The sequence below is a fragment of the Aplidium turbinatum genome, chromosome 1, assembly GCF_918807975.1.
Source record: "Aplidium turbinatum chromosome 1, kaAplTurb1.1, whole genome shotgun sequence".
Classification (NCBI taxonomy): domain Eukaryota; kingdom Metazoa; phylum Chordata; class Ascidiacea; order Aplousobranchia; family Polyclinidae; genus Aplidium; species Aplidium turbinatum.
The window spans coordinates 46,129,192-46,149,898 of NC_137472.1; the positions used below are offsets into that span (position 1 = coordinate 46,129,192).

The 20,707-nt window shown below is 37.7% G+C and overlaps 1 protein-coding gene across 1 annotated transcript; it reads right to left on the reverse strand.

Moving 5' to 3' along the window:
- Nucleotides 1–2,075: 2,075 nt before the first annotated feature.
- Nucleotides 2,076–17,135, reverse strand: LOC145766380 (divergent protein kinase domain 2B-like). The gene is made up of 10 exons (XM_082578082.1): nucleotides 16,933–17,135; nucleotides 16,415–16,488; nucleotides 13,353–13,456; nucleotides 8,807–8,918; nucleotides 7,148–7,396; nucleotides 6,737–6,930; nucleotides 5,374–5,520; nucleotides 4,340–4,499; nucleotides 3,171–3,364; nucleotides 2,076–2,544 (listed from the first exon to the last, which is right to left on the reverse strand). The coding sequence occupies exons 1-10, from the start codon at nucleotides 17,133–17,135 to the stop codon at nucleotides 2,293–2,295; spliced, it is 1,689 nt and encodes a 562-aa protein (XP_082434208.1). The 3' UTR covers nucleotides 2,076–2,292.
- Between the last annotated feature and the right edge of the window lie 3,572 nt (nucleotides 17,136–20,707).

A 20,707-nucleotide genomic window follows, 5' to 3' on the forward strand; every position in this document is an offset into this window, starting at 1 on the left:
GCAGATTCCTTCAAAATGTAAAGTTTGCTCAAGCCCATTTTTACTTGAGTAGTATTAACAAAATCGTCTTCAGTGAAGTGAAGAGAACAGATATGACTAGTTTTGTATGGCCCATCCTACTTTCGAACACTTGAAGAAAACTTCTACCATTTTCTTCTCAGCACCTTGTTTTGTGGGAAAGCGTAAAAAGAAACCACACGGTCTTTGTCACTGACACTGTCACATATTTATTTATTATTTATTTGCGTCAGACAAAGCTGTCCACATCGAAAACAAAACAACGAAATACTGTAATACACAAACTGAAAATGCACAAAGATTACAGAGAGCCACCTTGGATGCCGTCGGTTTAAAAGCTCACTAAATAGGCTATCTACTGTCACAAATTTACATAGAATGAGCGTTGGAAGAATTGAAAGCATTCAGAACAATAAAAATAATCAGATGACATCATGTCTGATATAAAGCGATTTGAGGAGTGTATGCAATCGGTTAATAAGTTACAAAAACATGTTTTTTCCTCAATAAAGCATCAAACGTAGTTACATTATTCATTACTTGATATTCACGGGCACTGACCTAACGAGGCAAATTGTGCAATACAGTATTCTGAAAGAGTCATTGTAAGCAACACGTAATCGTTTTATACTAGAAGATCTAAACTTGTTCCACAACTGGGATAAGTAAAACGACATACAATAAGAACGAAATAAACTGTTTTTACAGCGGGTGAGCATTTAGAAAAATTGAGATTTTGCATTATTTGCAGCACAGTACTGAGAGCGTACTTGCCTTGAAATATAATTTTCGTATGAGAACTATCAATAAATACACCCAGATATTTTACAGAGTCTGTGAACACAATTTCAGATTTACCTAGATGTAGCAGAGGAGCACGTAAAAGATAAAAGTTTTTTGGGGAGAATAACATACCAAATGACTTTTTAGAATTGTAAGTAATTTCATGTTCAACAGCATACTTGTGGCAAACATCTAACAAATTTTGTAAGCCACACAAACTAGGCGAGATGCAGCAAATGTCATCAGAAAACATAATATGATTTAGACAAGAGTTGCTAACATAACAACCAACTTTAGTTTTATTGAGATAAGAAAGCTGATCAATATATATACGGCAAAAAGATATGGGCTTAACACCCCACCTTGTCAGACTCCGCTGGACACAGTAAATGATTGGCACAGGTGACCTTCCCACCTCACTTGCATGGTTTTTTTACTATAAAGGCACAAAGGTCACCAGTATTCCAATAAGCGAACAAAATAGATAGGCAGTAGGCACGTTACGTGTGATAAGCGTTTTAAACAATAAATGATGATTGACTTTGTCGAAGGCTTTTGAAGCATCCAAAAAGACAGAATATACAGGAGTGTCATGACTGATATAAGAGGACACTGGTTGTTTTATTAAAAAACACTCATTTCAGTACTATGACCAGACTTAAACCCAAATTGATTGTCACTAGTATTCCAGAAAGGCAATAGATGATTCACATAAAACGTTCAAACAGTTTTGAGATTACTGTGGCTAGAGCAATAAGTCTATAGTTACCTGAATCTTGAATGTCGCCATTCAAATTCTTTACAATCGGGACTAAGACAGTGTTCAAGCAAGAATTTGGTACAGTGCCATGACTAAGACACATATTAAAAAGTACACTAATATAAAAACAAATAATCAGCATAAACAATATGTTCAGCTGAAATTTTGTCAGCACCAGCAGCGCGGTTTATGGCAGTTTGACAAGCAAGGAACCAATTGTGTCCATGTTGCAACAAAAGTTGTAATATTTATATATCCCTAGAAGAAATACATGAGTTAACAAATTTTTTTTCAGTGTTGGTTTTGCAGCAATTGCTTCAGGACCTTGTGCTCCACCAACATTTACAGGAAGAGAACTCTTTTTGCAAGTAGACTTTTTTACTTTCTGCCAAAATGACTTATGTGAGCTGTCCAAGTTGAGTGCTGAGGCAAGCACATTTGGCTTCCACAATAATTGATTCTTAATTGTCATGTACCCGATCAAGCATTGACTTAGTTTCAACGGCGAAATTCTTTTGAAATTGTAACCTTACGGCATCATCACACAAACAGGCTAATGCTTGTAGCCGACATATAAATAATTTGCAAACAATCTTCATATTACAGTCATGTAAACTTAGCACTTGTACGCACTCAAGGCGACGAATGAATCGTGGTAATAAATTTCTGACATTTTCTGCAAAAAAAAAAAAGCAAAATTGTCAGAATTATTTAAACTAGATTGAGGGCTGTTAGCGAAGCCATTGCAGTTCAAAGGCAGGAATAGCATAAATTCCCTGTTTTAATGTTTCGTCATAAAGCTCGCATTCCGGATATCGGTACAGGTATTGCTCTCCACATTCTCTCTCAGTGGAAAGTAAAAAGCGCAGTTTCTTTGCAGCCAAGAAGCGAGTTGGTTTTCCAGATTTCCTGAGGCTTTCTGGAAGAGCCAATGGACCTCGAGTACACAAGTCCAATAAAACGTTCATCTCTGACCTGAAACTCTAAATTGCAACTTGTAGTTATGTAATGTTAAAATGACACTTATTAAAGTCTAAACACAGCTTTACTTTTGAGTGAAACAAACTATTTTAAACTTTTTTTTAATATGATATTACTTCTCTCCACACTTCCACTATCGTCCTCCTCGATAGCTCGGTTAAGCGCGTGACTCAGAAACTTCAAGATCAAGCGACACTGGTTCGAGTCTCGAGGTATGTGTGCTTGAGCAACGCATTTCAAAAACAGCTCTCCACTCAAAGGGATCTAATGAATGGAATAATTCACAGACAATGCTTCAACGACAATAGAAAACTTCACTTTGTCAAACTCGGTGACTGGGCCTGAGTCAAGGTTCTACATTCTACAAGTAGGCTATGCGAAAATTTCAGGATGAAGCTCTTAGAGAAACCTTTGTAGTCCGAGGATAAAGATTCAATCAGTTAGTAGGCCAGCAATAAAAATCCTCTAAATATGTGAAAATTGTTTGTCAAAACTGTTTTACTAAAGCCAAAGTGTAAAAATACTGTTAAACATCGTCTCCAGTGAGTTACATCCGGTTAGCACTACTAGGTAGGCTAATATAAGTTAATCTCATTTCTCTTGATGCTTGCTAACTTTTCATACTTACTCCAAGTTCTTCTGGTTTGTGAAGCAAACCTCCTTCCAGAGTTTCTCCAGACAATCCCTTCCACGAACCACTCAAGAAGTAACGACACACGACGTAATAATTAATATCGCTTCGGTTGTACCGACATATACTTTCTTCTTCCACTCTGTATCGTGATTTATCATAGTTGGCCTCGAACAAGTTATTAAAATAATCTGAAAATGCAAAAATTAGTTAGACTAAGCGACTAATAATTGATAAAAAAGCAAAACCAATGATGAGCGAAGAGATCAGTTCGTCCACAGTTCAAACAAGTTAGGCTAGAGTAGCCTACGTTGAGACACATAATAAGCCTACAACATTTTTTTAAATTAGGATGATAGCCTATTCTACAGTAGTAAGATAAAGGTAAAATAGCTTTCTTAAAGGCATACTAAATGAAAATTTCAAACGGGAATTAAGCATTAAAATGAGTAAACTGAACATTCAAGAATACATTTAAAAAAAAATTACCGAAAAAAATTTGTTTTCAATGGCGCTGGTAAGGCCCAAAGTCCAATGTTTCATTTATTTTCATTTTTTTCAAAATGACCAAAAAGTGCACACACTGCTCGAGAATACGTCACAAAAGACAGCAATAACAAAAGCCACGTTACCACATCTGATGTTTTGAGCAAAATGTCTGATGTTTTAATGTTGAAATGTGTTGTTTTGATGTACATACATACATAGCCTACAGTCAAATCGCCCGCAGTAACAATTGTTGCGCGATTAGCTGATTGCTATAGTCTTTAGTGACGTAACTGTACGGTCGCACGCTTCGCTGCTCAGGCCAAATCTCGTTTTGAAAGCTCTGGCAAAATCACGCGCGCAATGGTGGTCAGACCGCAATGGGGCAAAATTTTATTGAAAATCGTTTTATGGTAGCATGTTAAACACAAAGAACGTGGAAAATCGCCAAGTCAGGTTTTTCCTTTAGTATCCCTTTAAAAATCCAGTGCTATCGTTGTACCGTACACTTTATTGGCCAGTTAACAAACACATATAAGCCTACTGCCTACCCGGATAGCAGACAGGCCTACCACATATGCAACAATACCTTGTAAACTGATTATTGGATATCGGGAGTTCACTCCACCCGGTACATTTTAAGACAACCTTACAGTTTCCATAGTATGTTAATACATTACTTTGCTGTGCATCCATGGTGTCTACTATAATGATATTTTCGCTGTTTCCAATTCTCAACTTTCCCCGTTTTGATATTCCAATGTCGTGTGTTGTTAAGCGATGGAAAAGCAACATGAATTTAGAATCATTTTCAGTGAACGAGTGCGCTAAATCCAAAAGCTGACAGAAATTATTTAATAGCTTAAGAAAAACTATTCTATTTTGAAATGTTAACAATTTACATTTAAAATATGTAGTAGTAGTAGTATTCAGTGATAAATTTAGATTTTAGTGTGCCAGAGTAGAAATTTTATGGGATGCCTACTTTGGCAACCGTCTATTACGTATTCCCGTTGCAATCCCATATTAGCATGAAATGAAATTTCTGTACCACAAAAGAGGGTTCAGAAAATGGGATTTCTACCTATTGCGTTATCTTCCGATAAAAGCGTGTGTTAAATAAAACGTTTTAGTGTTTTGTCAAATTTGAAACAGAAAGGATGGTTTAATGTAGACAAATGCCTAATGGTTGCTCAAAAGAAAGCTCATCAATATTATTAAAAACAATCTAAAATTTGAGGTTTATTTATAAATTACATACATTTGCAGTTTGTCAGATAAATTTAATAAATCAGTAATGTTTTAGCATATTTAGCATGAAAATTTCAATCTAGCCTTGTTTATGGCTTGTTTAAGCAACCTGAAACTGTTTTAAAAGAATAAAAAATATTTTATGCATAAGTTTTGCAAAAAAATGCGTGTAAAGTTGAAAGCGCATCAACTGTCTGATGGGCACTCTCTCAAAAATCTAAAGCAGCTGCCTCGTTTGCCTTTACATAAATCCACCACTGAGTCGAACTCCAGAACTTAATAGGCTGCATGGCACATTTTTATCAAAAACCTTAACCCACTAATACTATCAATATAATATTGTTTACCAATTTGTATGAATTTGATGGTGTGATTATTCATTTAAGAGATTGGTTATTTCCTTTGATTCAAAAAGAAAATAGCCTACGACTTTAAAGCAGTAATGTTTTGTTTCTCGATTTACCTGAACAGCAACGTCCAGCCTGACTTTCCATGGAGCGTCATACAGTTCAAATAGAGTTTGTGAAATTGCTGAACTTGTAACCGTCACTAAGCCGCAAGTGCCCAAAGCATTTTCAACCAACCAGCCTTCGTTTGGAGGAAACAACTTCTGCATAACAAACCAATTTCAAATGAGAACAAGGATTTCTAACGCTTGCTATCCGTAATTATATTCGGATGGACAACTTTGATTCTTCAAAAAATCAATTACAAGAGCTGAGAACACGCTTTCGGAATTAAAGTTTTGCGTTTGATGTAAGAAAGTTTCATTTTGTCAAAATATTATCCTACATATTAGCGTGAAGTGATGGAATATCACTTTTGTTTTAATACTGATGATATTGAAAGTATTGACATTTCTTGAACTACTATAGTTATTGATTTAATTATTTTTTCATATCTTTATCCTGCATTGCGGGAAAGCGGACTTGAGCGCTATGCATCGGTGTACGCCTTCCGACGTACACCTGACCCACGCTGCAGCCGACGGCAATGTCTGTTTCCGGTTGTCTACTCTACTTAAGGTTTAACTTTAAGTAGAGTAGTTAACTTTAAGTAGAGTGGTTAACTAAGGTTTTGCCACCTTTTCCCGTTCGTTAACGTGCTGGTAGGTTTATATCGATTTTTGTAGTTAGTATCTTTTTCGTCCCGGACGCGTTAATGACGAAAAAATAAAATAAAATGATTATGACTTAAATTTGGTACTATCCATTACTCGAAATCGATCACTAGGTAGAGGCAATTATCGTAAAGTTTCTTGCCCAGAGAAACAACAGCAAGTGCGGGTGGCTGGAGTCGAACATGCAGGCTCTCGACTGCGAGCCCAACGCGCTAACCACTCGGACACTGCATGCATGCCACATTTTTGCATGCCATATTTTTGCATGCCACAATAAGTTATTAATTCCATCACTGAATGTTTGAATATCTCTGGTGAGTTTTTCAAAGTTACTGTGCAGATCGCCTAACGAAGATAAACCAGGATTTGTGTGATGAAGCCTTGGCACTGTGCCATTGTTTGAAACTAGAGGTCATCATGGTTTGATATAAGCTATCCATGTTTGCTGTCACCCGACCGAAAAAATCCAGGCCTATATTTTACTTACCAGTGAGTTGTTTGAAACTAAAAAAAATTGAAAACCAGATATCTGAAATTGCAACAATATTTTATTCTTGATGTATTTTTTAAATTGCCACCAGACAAAAAAGCTTCAAAGCCTCTCATTTTTGAAAGTAATTCAATCATTCTTTTTCCACAATAAGCTTGAATGATAATTCTCGTTGGTCACAAAAAACAAAAAGAATTATTTCTAACTTTGGCTTACCTGCACTACTGTAGCAGGTGATAGTTTACTTGTAAAAATCATTTCTGCTTTCTCCACGTCTGTGTAATCCTTGAGCGCAACACTTCTGATACCTTGGACCCCTAACACACGGCGAACAAAGCGGTTTGCTAGTCTGGGTGACACGCATGTCAACGGTGGGGATAGTCCTTGAATAACTTCCGGAGGCAAAACACCTGTTCAAAGTTCATTATGTGAGATAAGTGAAAGACAAATAGTATTGAGCATCATATCAAGTTTCGGAGTTTTTATGGCTAAAAGAACTGTGTCTGGCATTGCGTTTTTGCACACAGGCTATAGGCCTACTTGTTTACCGTCTACCAAAGTTAATATTTATGCAACAAAAGCGGAAAAAGTCATTCTCGCAATAAATTTTATCGGATCATGTCCTACCGTTTGTTGACATTATTCCTTTGAAAGGCTTCGAATTTTTAATGATTTCTTGAATGTTGCAGTTTTTCACGAACCCCATGTGGTTGCACACCCATGTTTCGTAGCTTTCTTTGGAAAACAACCGCTTTGACAATTCCACCGAGCATACATCGCCGTTACATGTTTCTGACAGGGGTATGCTGAAAACGGCTTCACCAGTGGTTCCTTTTTTGTTGATTGTACTTCCAGTGATTTTTAACCAGTTGTTTACTAAAATCAGCATAAAATTCTATCAAATTCATGTCATCAACGATGCAAGAGCAGACATTGAATTCCTTTGTGATGAATATCGACATTCACAACAATGCTTATAAAAAAGTTTAAAAAGCAAAGGATGGGCTACTAACTGTAGCCTATTATTGGATTCGAAATGAAGTCCCCGGCTCACGCAGAGCAAAGATCCGATCCTTTTTTACCTAGCAAAATCGGCCCTACCTGAACAATTCGCTCCCCGATAGCTCAGTTGGTTAGCGTGTGGTTTCGTGAGCGAAGAAGCTTCAAGATCGAGGGGCGCTGGTATGACTTTCGGCGTGTGCGCTTGAGCAACTCATTCTAAGGACTGCTCTCCATTCAGGGGCACCTAATGGATGTAACAATTCCCAGACAACAACACTTCAACAATCGGAAACTTCACTTTGTCAACCTCGGTAACCGAACATGTGTCAAAAGCCTCTACAAGTATGCGAAACTACCAAGAATAATTTATCAAGGCTTTGTCAGTCCGAGGATAAAGATTCAAAACCAACCAACCAACTAATTTCACAAAGTGATTGACGGTTTTGAGACGCCACAACTATTCGGCTGTCCATGGCAAGACACCTAATAATATGCTTATAGTTGTACATAAAGATTGACTATTATGCCTTTCTGTCATGACCTGAAATCTTCAGCCACCGTTATTGAGCCAAGATACAAAAAAATAAACTAGTCACCACTCTCAAAGTTGGATTTCTGTCACAATCAAGGTGCAATGCCTCGCGATGGCTTGCTTTGTATCTTCAACGAGCGTGTTGTTTTGGTTGTAGAATTCTGGTGCGATGTGTTATTATAGGTTATGACCTGAAGTAACCTCTGATTACGAAATCTGTATTATGTAAATTGTGTTTTCTGGAATAATTTTCTCTACGTGACATTCTAGAGACTTCTGTTGTTTACATTTAAATGCTGCTTGATAGAACAATGGTTCTTTATGATGTAACCTTACGTAACTTTCTCGAAGTTACTGGACTGAACAACCAACTATAAATAGTGGTGTAGTTTGTGTAATGTTTATTATTATTATTATGAGTTGATTATGAGAGTTGTGCTATGAGTTGTGGATTGGTAGTTGATGCAGAAATTATTGGTGATTGAGACTTGAAGTAATTGAATACAAGTAGATGAGAATTGGTGCTGATATAAATTGTGTTCGAATTTAGAGTTATTTGAGAAGCCGTTCGTTAAAGTTCTTCAAGAAGTCAGATTATCATTTCACTAGTAGAATTATTCGACATTTAGGCTAATTGACTGCTTTTCGGTTTGACCCATTAAACTACGTCATTGAACCTTTCCAAGTCTTTTTCCTGGTAAGAGATAGAAAGAAATCGTAACAATTTCTAAACTTCACAAAAACAAACCTACTTCCTCGAACAGAGTTTTTTTCAAGCTTGATTTTGAAGCCTGGAACGTCACAAAGCGCACTTCCAAAGCAGGGAAAATCTTTGCAAACATTTGCTCCTGTAAACATGAATAACTTTGTAAAACAATGAAAACTATTAATACTACAAAAAGTGCTCAATGCTAAGCAAAAAGGTAAAGCAGAGCGAATTAAATCAAATATAGTTATTACTATCTGAAGCCTTTACAAATTGTTTCATCTAACGAATCATCAGAAGGTCTTATTCAAATAGAATCTATTTGAACAAGACCTTAAGATTCTATTTGAATAAAACCTTCTGATGATCCGTTAGGTGAAACAATTTGTAAAGGCTTCAGACAGTAATAACTATATTTGATTGAATAACTTTGTAGGTGAGTAGGCTTTTTTGTGTTGAAAGTTAAATCCCCGCTTATTTCATAATACAGTACAGTGCCTTTTTTTTTATCGGTAATAGCCTATGGTGGGAGTTATGAAAGCGGAATGGTTACACAGTTATGTCGTTTCAGAAATACGGATGTGATGAGCTAAATTCCGTGAGAAGCAAAAGTTCTAAAGCTTCAAGTAGCCTAAAAGCAGGCGCGAATCTAAGAGTTTTTTTCGGGGGGGGCCAGAAAATTTGAAAATTAATTAAAAAAAAAAAAAAACTAAACAGATATGAACAATGATACTACGACATATACGATATGCTAGAAAATAGACATTAAAACAACCATTTTCATCAATTGTGATGCCGAGGGACTAATATCAGCTGTTTAGAAGCATATCAAACCATTTGATGCGGAAACATACAATTTTTCACAAAGTTTCGGGGGGGGCCCGGGCCCCCTGGGCCCCCCCCCCATAAATCCGCGCCGCGACAGTATAATCATCTTCCTACTCCATAACTACTGCAAGAAGGCTAAAGCTGCTTTGGTTTTGCATTGCTGTCAAGGAGCATTATTTTGTAAAACAGCTTTAATCGCAGGAATACAAGAAATAGAACTTGTTTATAAACAATCCTTATTTCTTCCATACTTCCTCAGTTTATTGGTCTGGTGTCTTTAAACATCAGCGTTTGGGCAAAAACTTTAAATTATTTCTGATATTTAGAATTAGGAATAATTTGTCTAACATTACGCAATGAAGCATTTTATCGTCTAATACAGAGGTTCTCAAAGACTCAAACTGTGCGTCCCCACGGTCTGATGCGTTGTTTCAATTTTCCAGGGACGCTGCAAAGTGCACGATGATTCGGTTTTGTTTCTTAACTTAACTGTGGTAATAAACTGCCTGCAGATATTTTTATTTCCTCACATTCTATATTGTTAAGGACCTTCTGATGATCCCCAATAAGGGTGAAACAAGCTGAAGAGGTTTTTTGAAAATACTAAGTGAATTTGATATATTGTATATTATATATATTATAGGCTTACCGTATATTATTATTTATTATTGTCTTTTGATATTCGAATAACCAGAGATATACGTATACGCTGCAAATTCTACGTTGTAGACTTGCGGCGTAGACTTTTTGTTTACGCTAACGCTTACAGCCACATTTTTTTGGATAGTTGTCGCTTGAGGCTACGCCGTAAAGTTTTCGCGTTTTTTTTTTTTCGCTACAACACGCCAATACCTTCCAGCGCTGCAGTTGAAAGAATGTTTTCAATGGGCAAAAGACATATTGAAACCAAAACACAGCAAAATGTCAGATGAACACTTTCAGATGCTTGTGTATCTTCGTGGAAATTCAAAATAAAACTTGTTTGTTTCGAGTGGTTTATACCGTGTGAATGTTTGGCACCTAGCAAACAAAATGAGTTTACGCTGGTGTATGCGCTGACGCTGACGCCGCCAACTTTTTTTACAAGTTACGTTGACGCATACGGCGTATGGTTTTTCGAACGTTTGCGTTTACGCTGACGGCGTTAATGTTTTATGTATGCGCGTACATCACTGCGAATAACACAGTTTTTATTCACTTCGCCGCGGGTCAAAATAATGAAGACAGGAGACACACACAAATAAATAAAAACTATTAATACTGCAAAAAGTGCTCAATACCAAGCAAAAAGCCATACAAAGCAAATTACATCAAATATAGTTATTACTTTCTAAAACCTCTACAACCTGTTTCACCCTAAAAGGGGGGTTCATAAAGGTCCTGAAAAATATGCAAAAGCAATAAATCGGTAATACCTGAAAATATATTAATTATTATAACATTAATTCAATCTACAAAAAAAACTCAGAATTACAAAGGGCCACCTCCACCAGTTACCACAAAAGCCTTAAATTGAGACGTCATACATTCCTATCGCTGGGTTGTAGCAAGTCCAGAAAACTTTTCTAAAGGCGTCGCAACGAAAAAAAAATTGAGAACCACTGGTTGAATAAACAGTATTACGTTTACCGTCGTAATGTTTCCACAGTAAGGGCTTAAACAATTTGAAATGTTAAAAGCGTTTATTTTGGGCTTATGGTTGAAACCTGAGTGTGTGCAGGTAGCGAGGAATGTGGCTTGAATTTTAATATGAAACGGAATAGAAGATTTTGAAGAGCAAAGAACAAGAAATTTTATTGTTAAATACTGTAATGTCACATCATCATAGTGTACAAGTACTGTAGGCTACATGTTTTAAGTCTACGTTGGCTATATAGCTCAATTAATTACACTTATACTACTGGCAACACTTACACTACTGCTACCGGCTTAATTCTACGTTGGCTATAGCTCGATTAATTACACTTATACTACTGACCATGATTCATTTTATTAGACTGAACGAGAATATAAGCTACATGTACTTCACAGTTTATAACATCTTTAGTTTTTATATAATTGAGTTTATTCAGTAAGAAAACTTTCAGAAGTTCAAGCAAGCAAAAGCATTTAACAAAGCTATCACATGGAACCAGAGTGCTATACTCCTATTACTGAACTTGAATGAATAGCCTACAAATTTCAAGACAAAAATTAAAATTCATTGCAACAGCTGGGAAACACTAGTAGGCTACACTACTTTTTGCTTAATATATAGGCTGCGTTCCTTAATTCATTAGCAAAATAATATTTCTTGACTTGACTCTATAGCAGAGGTGACAAACCTGCGGCCCCCAGGCCGCATGTGGCCAGTTAAAGATTTTGTGCGGCCCGCAAAGCAAATGCTTCGAAAATTAAACTGTCTTCATTATCAGTGCAAGTACTGTTGCTTTATCCTTTTTGCTCAAGTTGATTTGTTTTTTACTGTTGTAGCCTATGTTTCAATTTTGCGTAAGATAAAAGTAGAACTCGGTTAATCCGGATTCGATTTGACCGGCGATTCCATCCGGATTAGGCGAAGATCCGGATTAACCGATGACGGTTCTATCAAACCTGATTCATTTGTACTTCCAGTTTCATCCGGATTAGGCGAAGATCCGGATTAACCGAATCCGGATTAACCGAGTTCTACTGTAATTTCAACTGTGTAGGTTTTATTACTTTTATCGGCCGTTTGTTACTTTTCATGAATAATATCTTGAGTCGCATCTAAAAGATTTCATGGTAGGTTATGATTAAAAAGTTGTGTGGCCCGATAACTCATGTGTAATTGACGAAGTGGCCCGCGACCTCAAAGGGTTCGTCACCCTTGCAAAGCATGTAGGCTATTGTTTCGACAACTCACTTTACAGCACTTTACCTGCAAAATTATAGTGAAGAATGTTTTCTTCTAAAAGTTTAAAAACGTCTTCTTTCTTGAAAAGGATCTTTAAAAGGAGATGTAGACACAAGGCAACAAAGCAAAGTTCAAAAAAGTTTGTTCTTCGAGATTTGTAATTTTTCCATTTCAAAAACCGACGTATTATGACCATTATTCCAAGTTTTGCAAACGAAAATTGTATTAACCATGTGGATTCTGCAATAGCCTACAATGTTGTAGGGCACAGTTTAGTTAAAAGTTCAATTTTTAATTTTATTCACTTGTTGTTGCAACATTACACATGCAATGATAACTAAACAACTGTTTGTATGACCAGAGCCGTTGAGAAGATAATTTGGGCGCGGTACCAATAAGATCCTCGGGCCGCACATAAAGACACTTCTAAGAAAAACACACTATATCCAACAAATACGAGTTGGTTTCTTCAAGTTACCGGCCCCTTGATATGGTTACGGGCCCCTAAAAGTATCCTGGGCCCCGATCTAAAAATACCCCCGGACCCCCTGCTGTCAACGCTACTGTGCATGAAAAAGTGACCGGCTATCGAGTTTTGCAACCAAATATCAAAAAGTAGGCTACCGTAAACTTCACCATATTTTGCTTTTAAAATTTGTTATCTGCAAAGCTCATTGACATGCGATGAAATTTAAATCAAACATTTTATGAAATCTCTTTTCTCAGCACCTTTCATGCATTGTTGTACACTTGCAATCTGCTGAAAAAGAATTTATTGTTCCCAAACCTCGAGCACAACCGGAAGTAATTGCATTTATTAAATAAATCCAATGCCAGTTCGAGACTGGCGCTTTTTTGTTTCTTTTACGTGTCAACGAATATATATCACTACACTTGAGTGGAGGTAGAAAACTGATACTTTGTTTTCATAACATAATCTGACGATTTTTTTTCGAAAAGTATGGGGCGTTATCGCAAAGTCGATGGTGTGTTCTATGAAATGAAGGTTTGGTTCTAGGTTTGATTAACCGCATAGCCGTACGGGACCAAAACATTTTTAAGGGGCAAAACAAAAAAATTGCCTAAATGTTACCAATTATAACGGAATTACCCAAACATACATCGAAGCAGCTTTCGACTGAGCTCAAGAACAACTGTATCAGATTACGCTCATTCAGTCATACCCAAACGGCATAATACAGCATACGATCTGTGTTGCAGGATATACCCTATGTCCTATAAAGCGGACAACCACATGTCACATTGGACAATGAATAGATCGACCAGATTGTCTTTTTGGCAGCTGCCATTTTGCTCCCTTGGCTCGTAGGCTACACGTATGCTTCAACGTGCGCCGTCTTTATGCTCACATTTCATTACATAAACAAAATTGATAAAATTAAAGCGATATTTTGTATGTGAAGGGTCACTCAAAATAAACTTCAATAGTTTCACATCGATATACTTTTCTCAAAAAAGGAAACATTCGTTTATTTTCACAAATTTTATCAAAACTACTATCAAATTAAGTAAAACTTAATATGGGCATTGTGTTCTCGGTGATTGTCAAAAACGAGTTAGGCTATGACAAATTAATTGTTTGGTTCAGGTAGTTAAATACGAAATGTCACAGAATATGTATGGATGTTGCGGTGTTTTTGTGCGCTGAAAAGTTTTTTTGAGAAAAGCAGCTGCGATGCTCTGGAGTGGAATTTAACAAAAAATTTGCCTTCAGCGCGTTGTAGGCTACAGTATAAAAATGAGACATGGGCTGCCAATAAATTTAGCCCATAAGACAATATATTGTGAGTTCTGGTTGCGCTTGAAACATGTTGCAGTTGCTACGTACAGGAACATAAGCTGCACGCCTTGTCAAAGAAGTTTTCAAATTGGCATTCATCAAACAGTAGAAATTTCTTTGATAGACCAAACTTTGAGGTTGTAACTTGTAAGACAGAACATGCACTGTGATTGTCGCCTTGTTTAATTAAATTATAAAACAACCTTGGCTTTAGTATACAAATTTAATTCACAAAAATACAGTGAATTTTGCGCTGCATACAATGTAATTTGACTGCAATTATTCAGTGCATTCGCTCCAGACATGACAAGATACTATGCATTATGTACAGCAGGGCTACTCAACTAATGTTAGCAAAGGTCCGTTTTGACAAGTTGAATATTTTTGCGGTCCGGTGAATATTTCGTATGCAACCACGAAAATTAAACAACCAGTAGCCTATACGAGCACCGAAATACTTTTCAGGTTGTATGTAACGCGACTTGGATTTTGTCTGACATAAACAAAGAAATAAACAAGGAAAAAATGTATTGTGTTTCTTTGTAGTGTAGCTGTGTGGATCGCACATCAGAGAAGACGGCAAAGCGTTAGGGGGTCTGGGGGCAAAGCCCCCAGCTCTTTGGATAATCACAAAAAATTGCTTTTCCCTAATGGAAATCTGTTTAAAGAGGCCCTAAAATGTGGCAACGAGGTTATTCTTCCAGAAACCCGAGGTCCACGTTCAACACCCACAAGGTCCGGATTCGGACCGTGGTCCGCCAGTTGAGTAGCTCTGATGTACAGCCTCAATTTGGAGTTAAGAGTAATGTAACGTTATTGAGAGAGAGAGATACGTCTGCTTTATTTGCGTTTCAAATACGAGTAGATAAGGAACACAATTAGGCTACACAAAAACATAGCAATATAAAGCCGATAGAAAGGCCCGATAGCAGTTGGTTAGCGCGTAACTTCTGCAACGAAGAAGCTTCAGTCGAACCATCGGCGCTGGTTCGACTCTCGGCGTGTGCGCTTCAGTAACGCACGTTAAGGACTGCTCTCCATTCAGAGGCATCTAATGGATGGATAATCTCCCAGGCAATAGCACTTTAACAATCGGAAACTTCGCTCTGTCAATCTCGGTGACCAGGCCTGCGTCAGTGGTTCAAAGCCTCTACAAGTAGGCTATGCGAAACTGCCAGGATTAAGCTTTAAAAAAGATTTCCCAATCCGAGGATAAAGATTAAAGATTCAATCAATCAAAGTTCTGGCTGCAGCGAACAACCTAGCGGTTTACCAGTCAAGATTGAACTTAGTTTGAGCTGTGTAGCCAGCTTTTGATATTTTTATACATCCTACAACAACAGAATGTTACTCTTTTTTATGTGCTTTTGACGTCATGCCCGTTGCCATATTTTGCGGATTTGGGCTGCCACTGCGTCGTTTGCGTCACAGTGGCGATCTCGAAGGTTCGTCGCATTCACGTTTTCCACAGGAGGCAACATCTCAAACGAGAGCGCTACAAAATAAAATACAAATAAACGTGGATTAGCTTTGTTTTTAATGGTGCAGAATTGATGTTGGTCAAAATTTACCATATATCAATCACGAGGGAATGTTGATTGTTGACAGAAATCACTCCATGGTAATAAGCGGGTCACATATCTTAAGCTCGAATCCACAGCAGTTACGAACGTTACAGTATAATGGTCAGAAACAGAAACTAAAGAAATATTGGCTTTATCTCTCTCTTTTCAAGGTAAACTCCTACAAGTGTGCGCTGCAGAGAAACACAAAAATAAATAGAAAATTTGTTTGATGGTAAAAAGTTTTTATCTTCGGACTGAGAAAGCCTCCTTGGAAGCTTAATATACTTTCGCATACTTTGAAAGGTTTTAAATCACTGACGAAGGTCCAGTCATGGAGATCGACAAAAGAAGTTTCTGCTTGTTGATATAATATACAGTAGGCTACTATTCAACTCAGTTGTTGAAAATGTTGCTCAAGCAAATTCTGAAAGTCGAGCTGGTACAGATACAGTCAGTGTCCCTTGTTCTTACCGTCTTTTCGTTCACAAACTCGAGAGCTGAACCAACCGAGCTCTCAAGGTGAACAATTCAAAGAAAACAATAAAGCTCCTCTATTGAGGTCAAGTCGATCTTGGCTGAACTTACCTGACCGACACAACCATGCACTTCCAGTGTTTGAATTTGTTCGAAAATTTTGCTTGTCATATTTTGAGTAGAATCTAAACAGTCATGGTTCAAAGTGAAAGTGACAATGAATTGGCTACTTAGCAAAATATTAAATAAACATGGAGAAAATGTAGGCCTGCTATTAATATTTGAAAAACATAAAAATAAAAAGCAATTTAAGTTAAATTTAAGAAATGTTAAAATTGTCGTCACATTTGAAGTATAAACCATACACTCGGTAATTAAGGAAAGTAATGGTCTCTGCATGCTCGTATCCATGAGCAAGCAGAGATCTTTATTTACTCGTATTAAATAAAAAAGAAAAACAAAAAAACACCTTCCAACAAATGGACATTTCAAACTGTTAAACTCAATTACCAGGCCTGTGATGGCAGTTTAAAGTCTCTAAAAGTATATTAACTTCTAAGCTGGAGGCTGCAGAAAAAAGTTCTTTAATTCATGAATATTTTTTAAATCTATTTAATACCATCACCTACAGATGTGGCTCGGATGCTTCCTTTTGTCCATCACGACCGAAGCTTTTATTCGTTTGATGTGTTGGCGATTCTTTTGTTTTTCGTTTTGTAACTCCAGTTTGATAAATGCAAGGTGCGGTTGCTGTTGGAAAAGTAGCCTCACCGCTTTTTCCGTGGGTGTTTATATTAAAACAATCTCTCCTTGAAGAACTGTCATCATTCATTTCACAGTTGTCATCAGTATTGTTGTTTACTTCTAAAAATTGGTGTTTTGAAGGCAGAGTCTTCATGAAACTTTTAGTTGGAGCTTGTTTCGCACGAAGTGGTACAATGAAAGATGTTTCTTGTTTATGATTTCGATGAACATCTGAAAAGAATTTTTTTGTAGTCATCTGTTATGAAAACTGTGATTGGCCTGCCCACCAACGCATCTTCAGGATTCCACCATTTGTGTGTTGTTTTATCACTTTCTCTCACACAATAAATTTGTTTTAACACAACTAACTCGCAAACATTTGTTTGCATGTTATTTATCGATTTTCCTAAAAATTACACTTCAGCAGACTTCATTTATGATTACCTTTATCATTTTCATCATTGCTGTAGATTTGGCGTAGTTCGACTTTACAATCAGTAGTCCCGAAGTTAGCTGCATTATCACCTGAGTATTCATTGGATGTAGTAGTTTGCTTTTCCTGATTTTTTGTTGTTTTCCAGATGGAATTTCTGTCTATAGATAAAGACTTAGTTAAAGACGACTTAGTTAAAGACTTAAGTTAAAGACTTAGTTAAAGACTATAGTTAAAGACGATCAGTTAAAGACTTAAATCTCAAAGTTTTTCCGGCAAGGCTCGAAGTGACGATGGCTCAAATGTCAGCCAAAAGTCGAGTTCTCGGTAAATGTGTAGTAAACCTAAATATTCTTGATCGCACGTATAACAACGTTGAACTTTATATTCTAAAGAACTCATGCTCTGATATAATTCTTGGTTTAGATTTTCAAAGCAAGCATAAGCGTTTAGTTTTCGAATTGGTTGGTCCTAAAAATGACCTCATCATTTCACATAATATGTCTGGGACATGTGCCGTAGCCGCCGCCCAAGTAGAGTGTCCATCATTATTTTCAAGTGTGAAAGATAATTGCAAACCCGTAGCGACTAAATCTCGGAGGTACAGTCACAATGACTTAAAATTTATCGATTCAGAAGTTAACAATTGGCTTGCTGAAGGAATCGTTCAGCCTAGTAATTCGCCATGGCGTGCTCAAGTAGTCGTAGTAACAAATCCTGAGTCTGGACGTAAAAGACTTTGCGTCGATTACTCGCAAACAATTAATCTATTTACTGAACTCGACGCATACCCCATCCCCCGCATCGAGGACATCGTGAACAGTCTTGCACAGTACAATAGTTTTGCGACTTATGATCTTAAATCAGCATACCACCAGATTCCTTTGCTTGACCAAGATAAACCTTATACTGCCTTTCAAGCTGGTGGAAGATTATTTGAATTTAATCGCATGCCGTTTGGTGTTAAAAATGGTGGCCCAGTATTCCAAGGCATAATGGACAACGTTGTTGCTTCGGACAAACTCGAAAACACGTACGTGTACTTTGACAACGTCATCATTGGCGGTCGTAATTCTGAAGAACTAGAGAAGACCGCTGCAAAATTTCTACAATCCATGAAACGACGTAATATGACGCTCAATAATAACAAAACCGTCTATGGTGTGGAGAACATTAACATCCTGGGTTACTGCGTAGGAAATAGACAAATTAAGCCCGATCCTGAGCGTTTAAAAGCTCTTTGGGATTTACCACCACCCACTTCTAAAAAATCGCTACAGAGAACAATTGGGTTGTTTGCCTATTACGCTAAGTGAGTTCCGGGCTTCTCTGACAAAATACAAAGGCTAAAGGGAGTTGATGCCTTTCCTTTAAGCACGTTACAAATAAGCGACTTTCAATTCCTCAAAGAAGCTATTGCTAATGCATCCCTTCAAGCAATTGATGAGAACTCACCGTTTACCGTAGAATGTGACGCATCAGATGTAGCAATATCGGCTACTCTAAATCAAAGTGGGCGACCGGTAGCATTTATGTCTCGGTCATTACAAGGGAGCGAGCTACACTACCCTGCCATGGAAAAAGAGGCTACGAGTATTATTGAAGCCGTAAGAAAATGGTCCCATTTTCTGATTCGAAGGCATTTTATATTAATTAAAGACCAAAAATCAGTAGCTTTCATGTTTGACAGCAAGAAGCGGACCAAAGTCAAAAACAATAAAGTGCTATGTTGGCGCCTCGAACTGGCATCCTTTTCTTATACTATTCGTTACCGTCCCGGCAAAGACAATACAGCACCCGACGCTTTATCGAGAGCATTTTGCGCAACGGTACCTGCTCGAAACATTAAATGTTTGATGGATATTCATAAAGAATTGTGTTGCCCGGGTTTAACTCGTTTGTTGCATAATGTGCGTTCGAAAAATTTGCCTTACTCGACAACTGATGTTAAAAGAATATGTGAATCATGCAATGTATGCGCTGAAGTTAAGCCACGTTTCTTTAAACCCGTCCAGAGTAATTTAATCAAAGCGACTCAGCCCATGGAGAGGCTAAACTTAGATTTTAAGGGCCCCTTACCATCATGTTCTCGTAATATATATATATTGTGTGTCATTGATGAGTATTCGCGATTTCCGTTTTGTTTTCCCTGTGTTGATACGTCGTCTGGCACAGTAATCAAGTGCCTTTCTCAACTGTTTGCAATGTTCGGTACTTGTAGTTTTATTCACACTGATCGAGCCCAAAGTTTCATGTCTAGGGATGTTAAACAATTCTTGTTGGAAAGGGTTGTAGCTGTGAGCCACTCAACACCCTATCACCCGCAAGGCAATTCGCAAGTTGAACGTTACAACGGAGTAATATGGAAGGCGATACAATGTAACCTCAAGTCATTCGGCCTGCCTATAAGCAAATGGGAAAATGTCCTTCCAAACGCCTTACACGCATTGAGATCGCTACTGTGTACATCAACAAACTTTACCCCGCATGAGCGATTCTTCAACTTCTCTAGACGGTCGTCACACGGGAAGTCCCTTCCTGGTTGGTTAAGCACTCCTGGCCCAATCTTACTGAGAAAGTTTAACAGGTCTAGCAAACACGACGATCAAGTCACGAAAGTGTTCTTAACCGAAGCCAACCCGTTATACGCTCGGATCAAATACAGCGACGGCCGAGAGTCTAACGTGTCTCTAAGAGACTTAGCCCAGCATCCTGCTAATAATACCCCTTACGGGGATATTGTGGATTCTCCTCAATCATCGGAATATATTGGGGATTCTCCTCAATCATCGGACACAGACGAAAAGTCATTCACACCGAGTGATAGGTTGCCTTGCAGTGGCGCTTCACCGGGAAATAATTTCGATCAAGTCGAAGAAGTTGTTCGCGACCAAGCGATCGACTGCGATCCAGCAATCAATCCGCAATCAACAACGACTGGTGACCTAACCCGATCAAGCCTTTCCAATGAAAATCCAAGAAGATCGTCTAGGTCCACCAAAGGGGTTCTTCCCGTTAGATATGGGGATCTCATTACCTTTTAGAGTGGGTAAATGTTATAATATATTGTTTTACGCTATTTCTACGTACTTTGTTTCTGTACTGCTCCTTGTTCTAATGATTACTTCGTTGGCGTGTTTTGTCCTTCTGCCTGTTCTCTATTTTGTGTTGCTTGTTGTTGTGAGCTACCTGCCTTCATTTTTAGTATGTTTTGAGTTGGGGTGGCC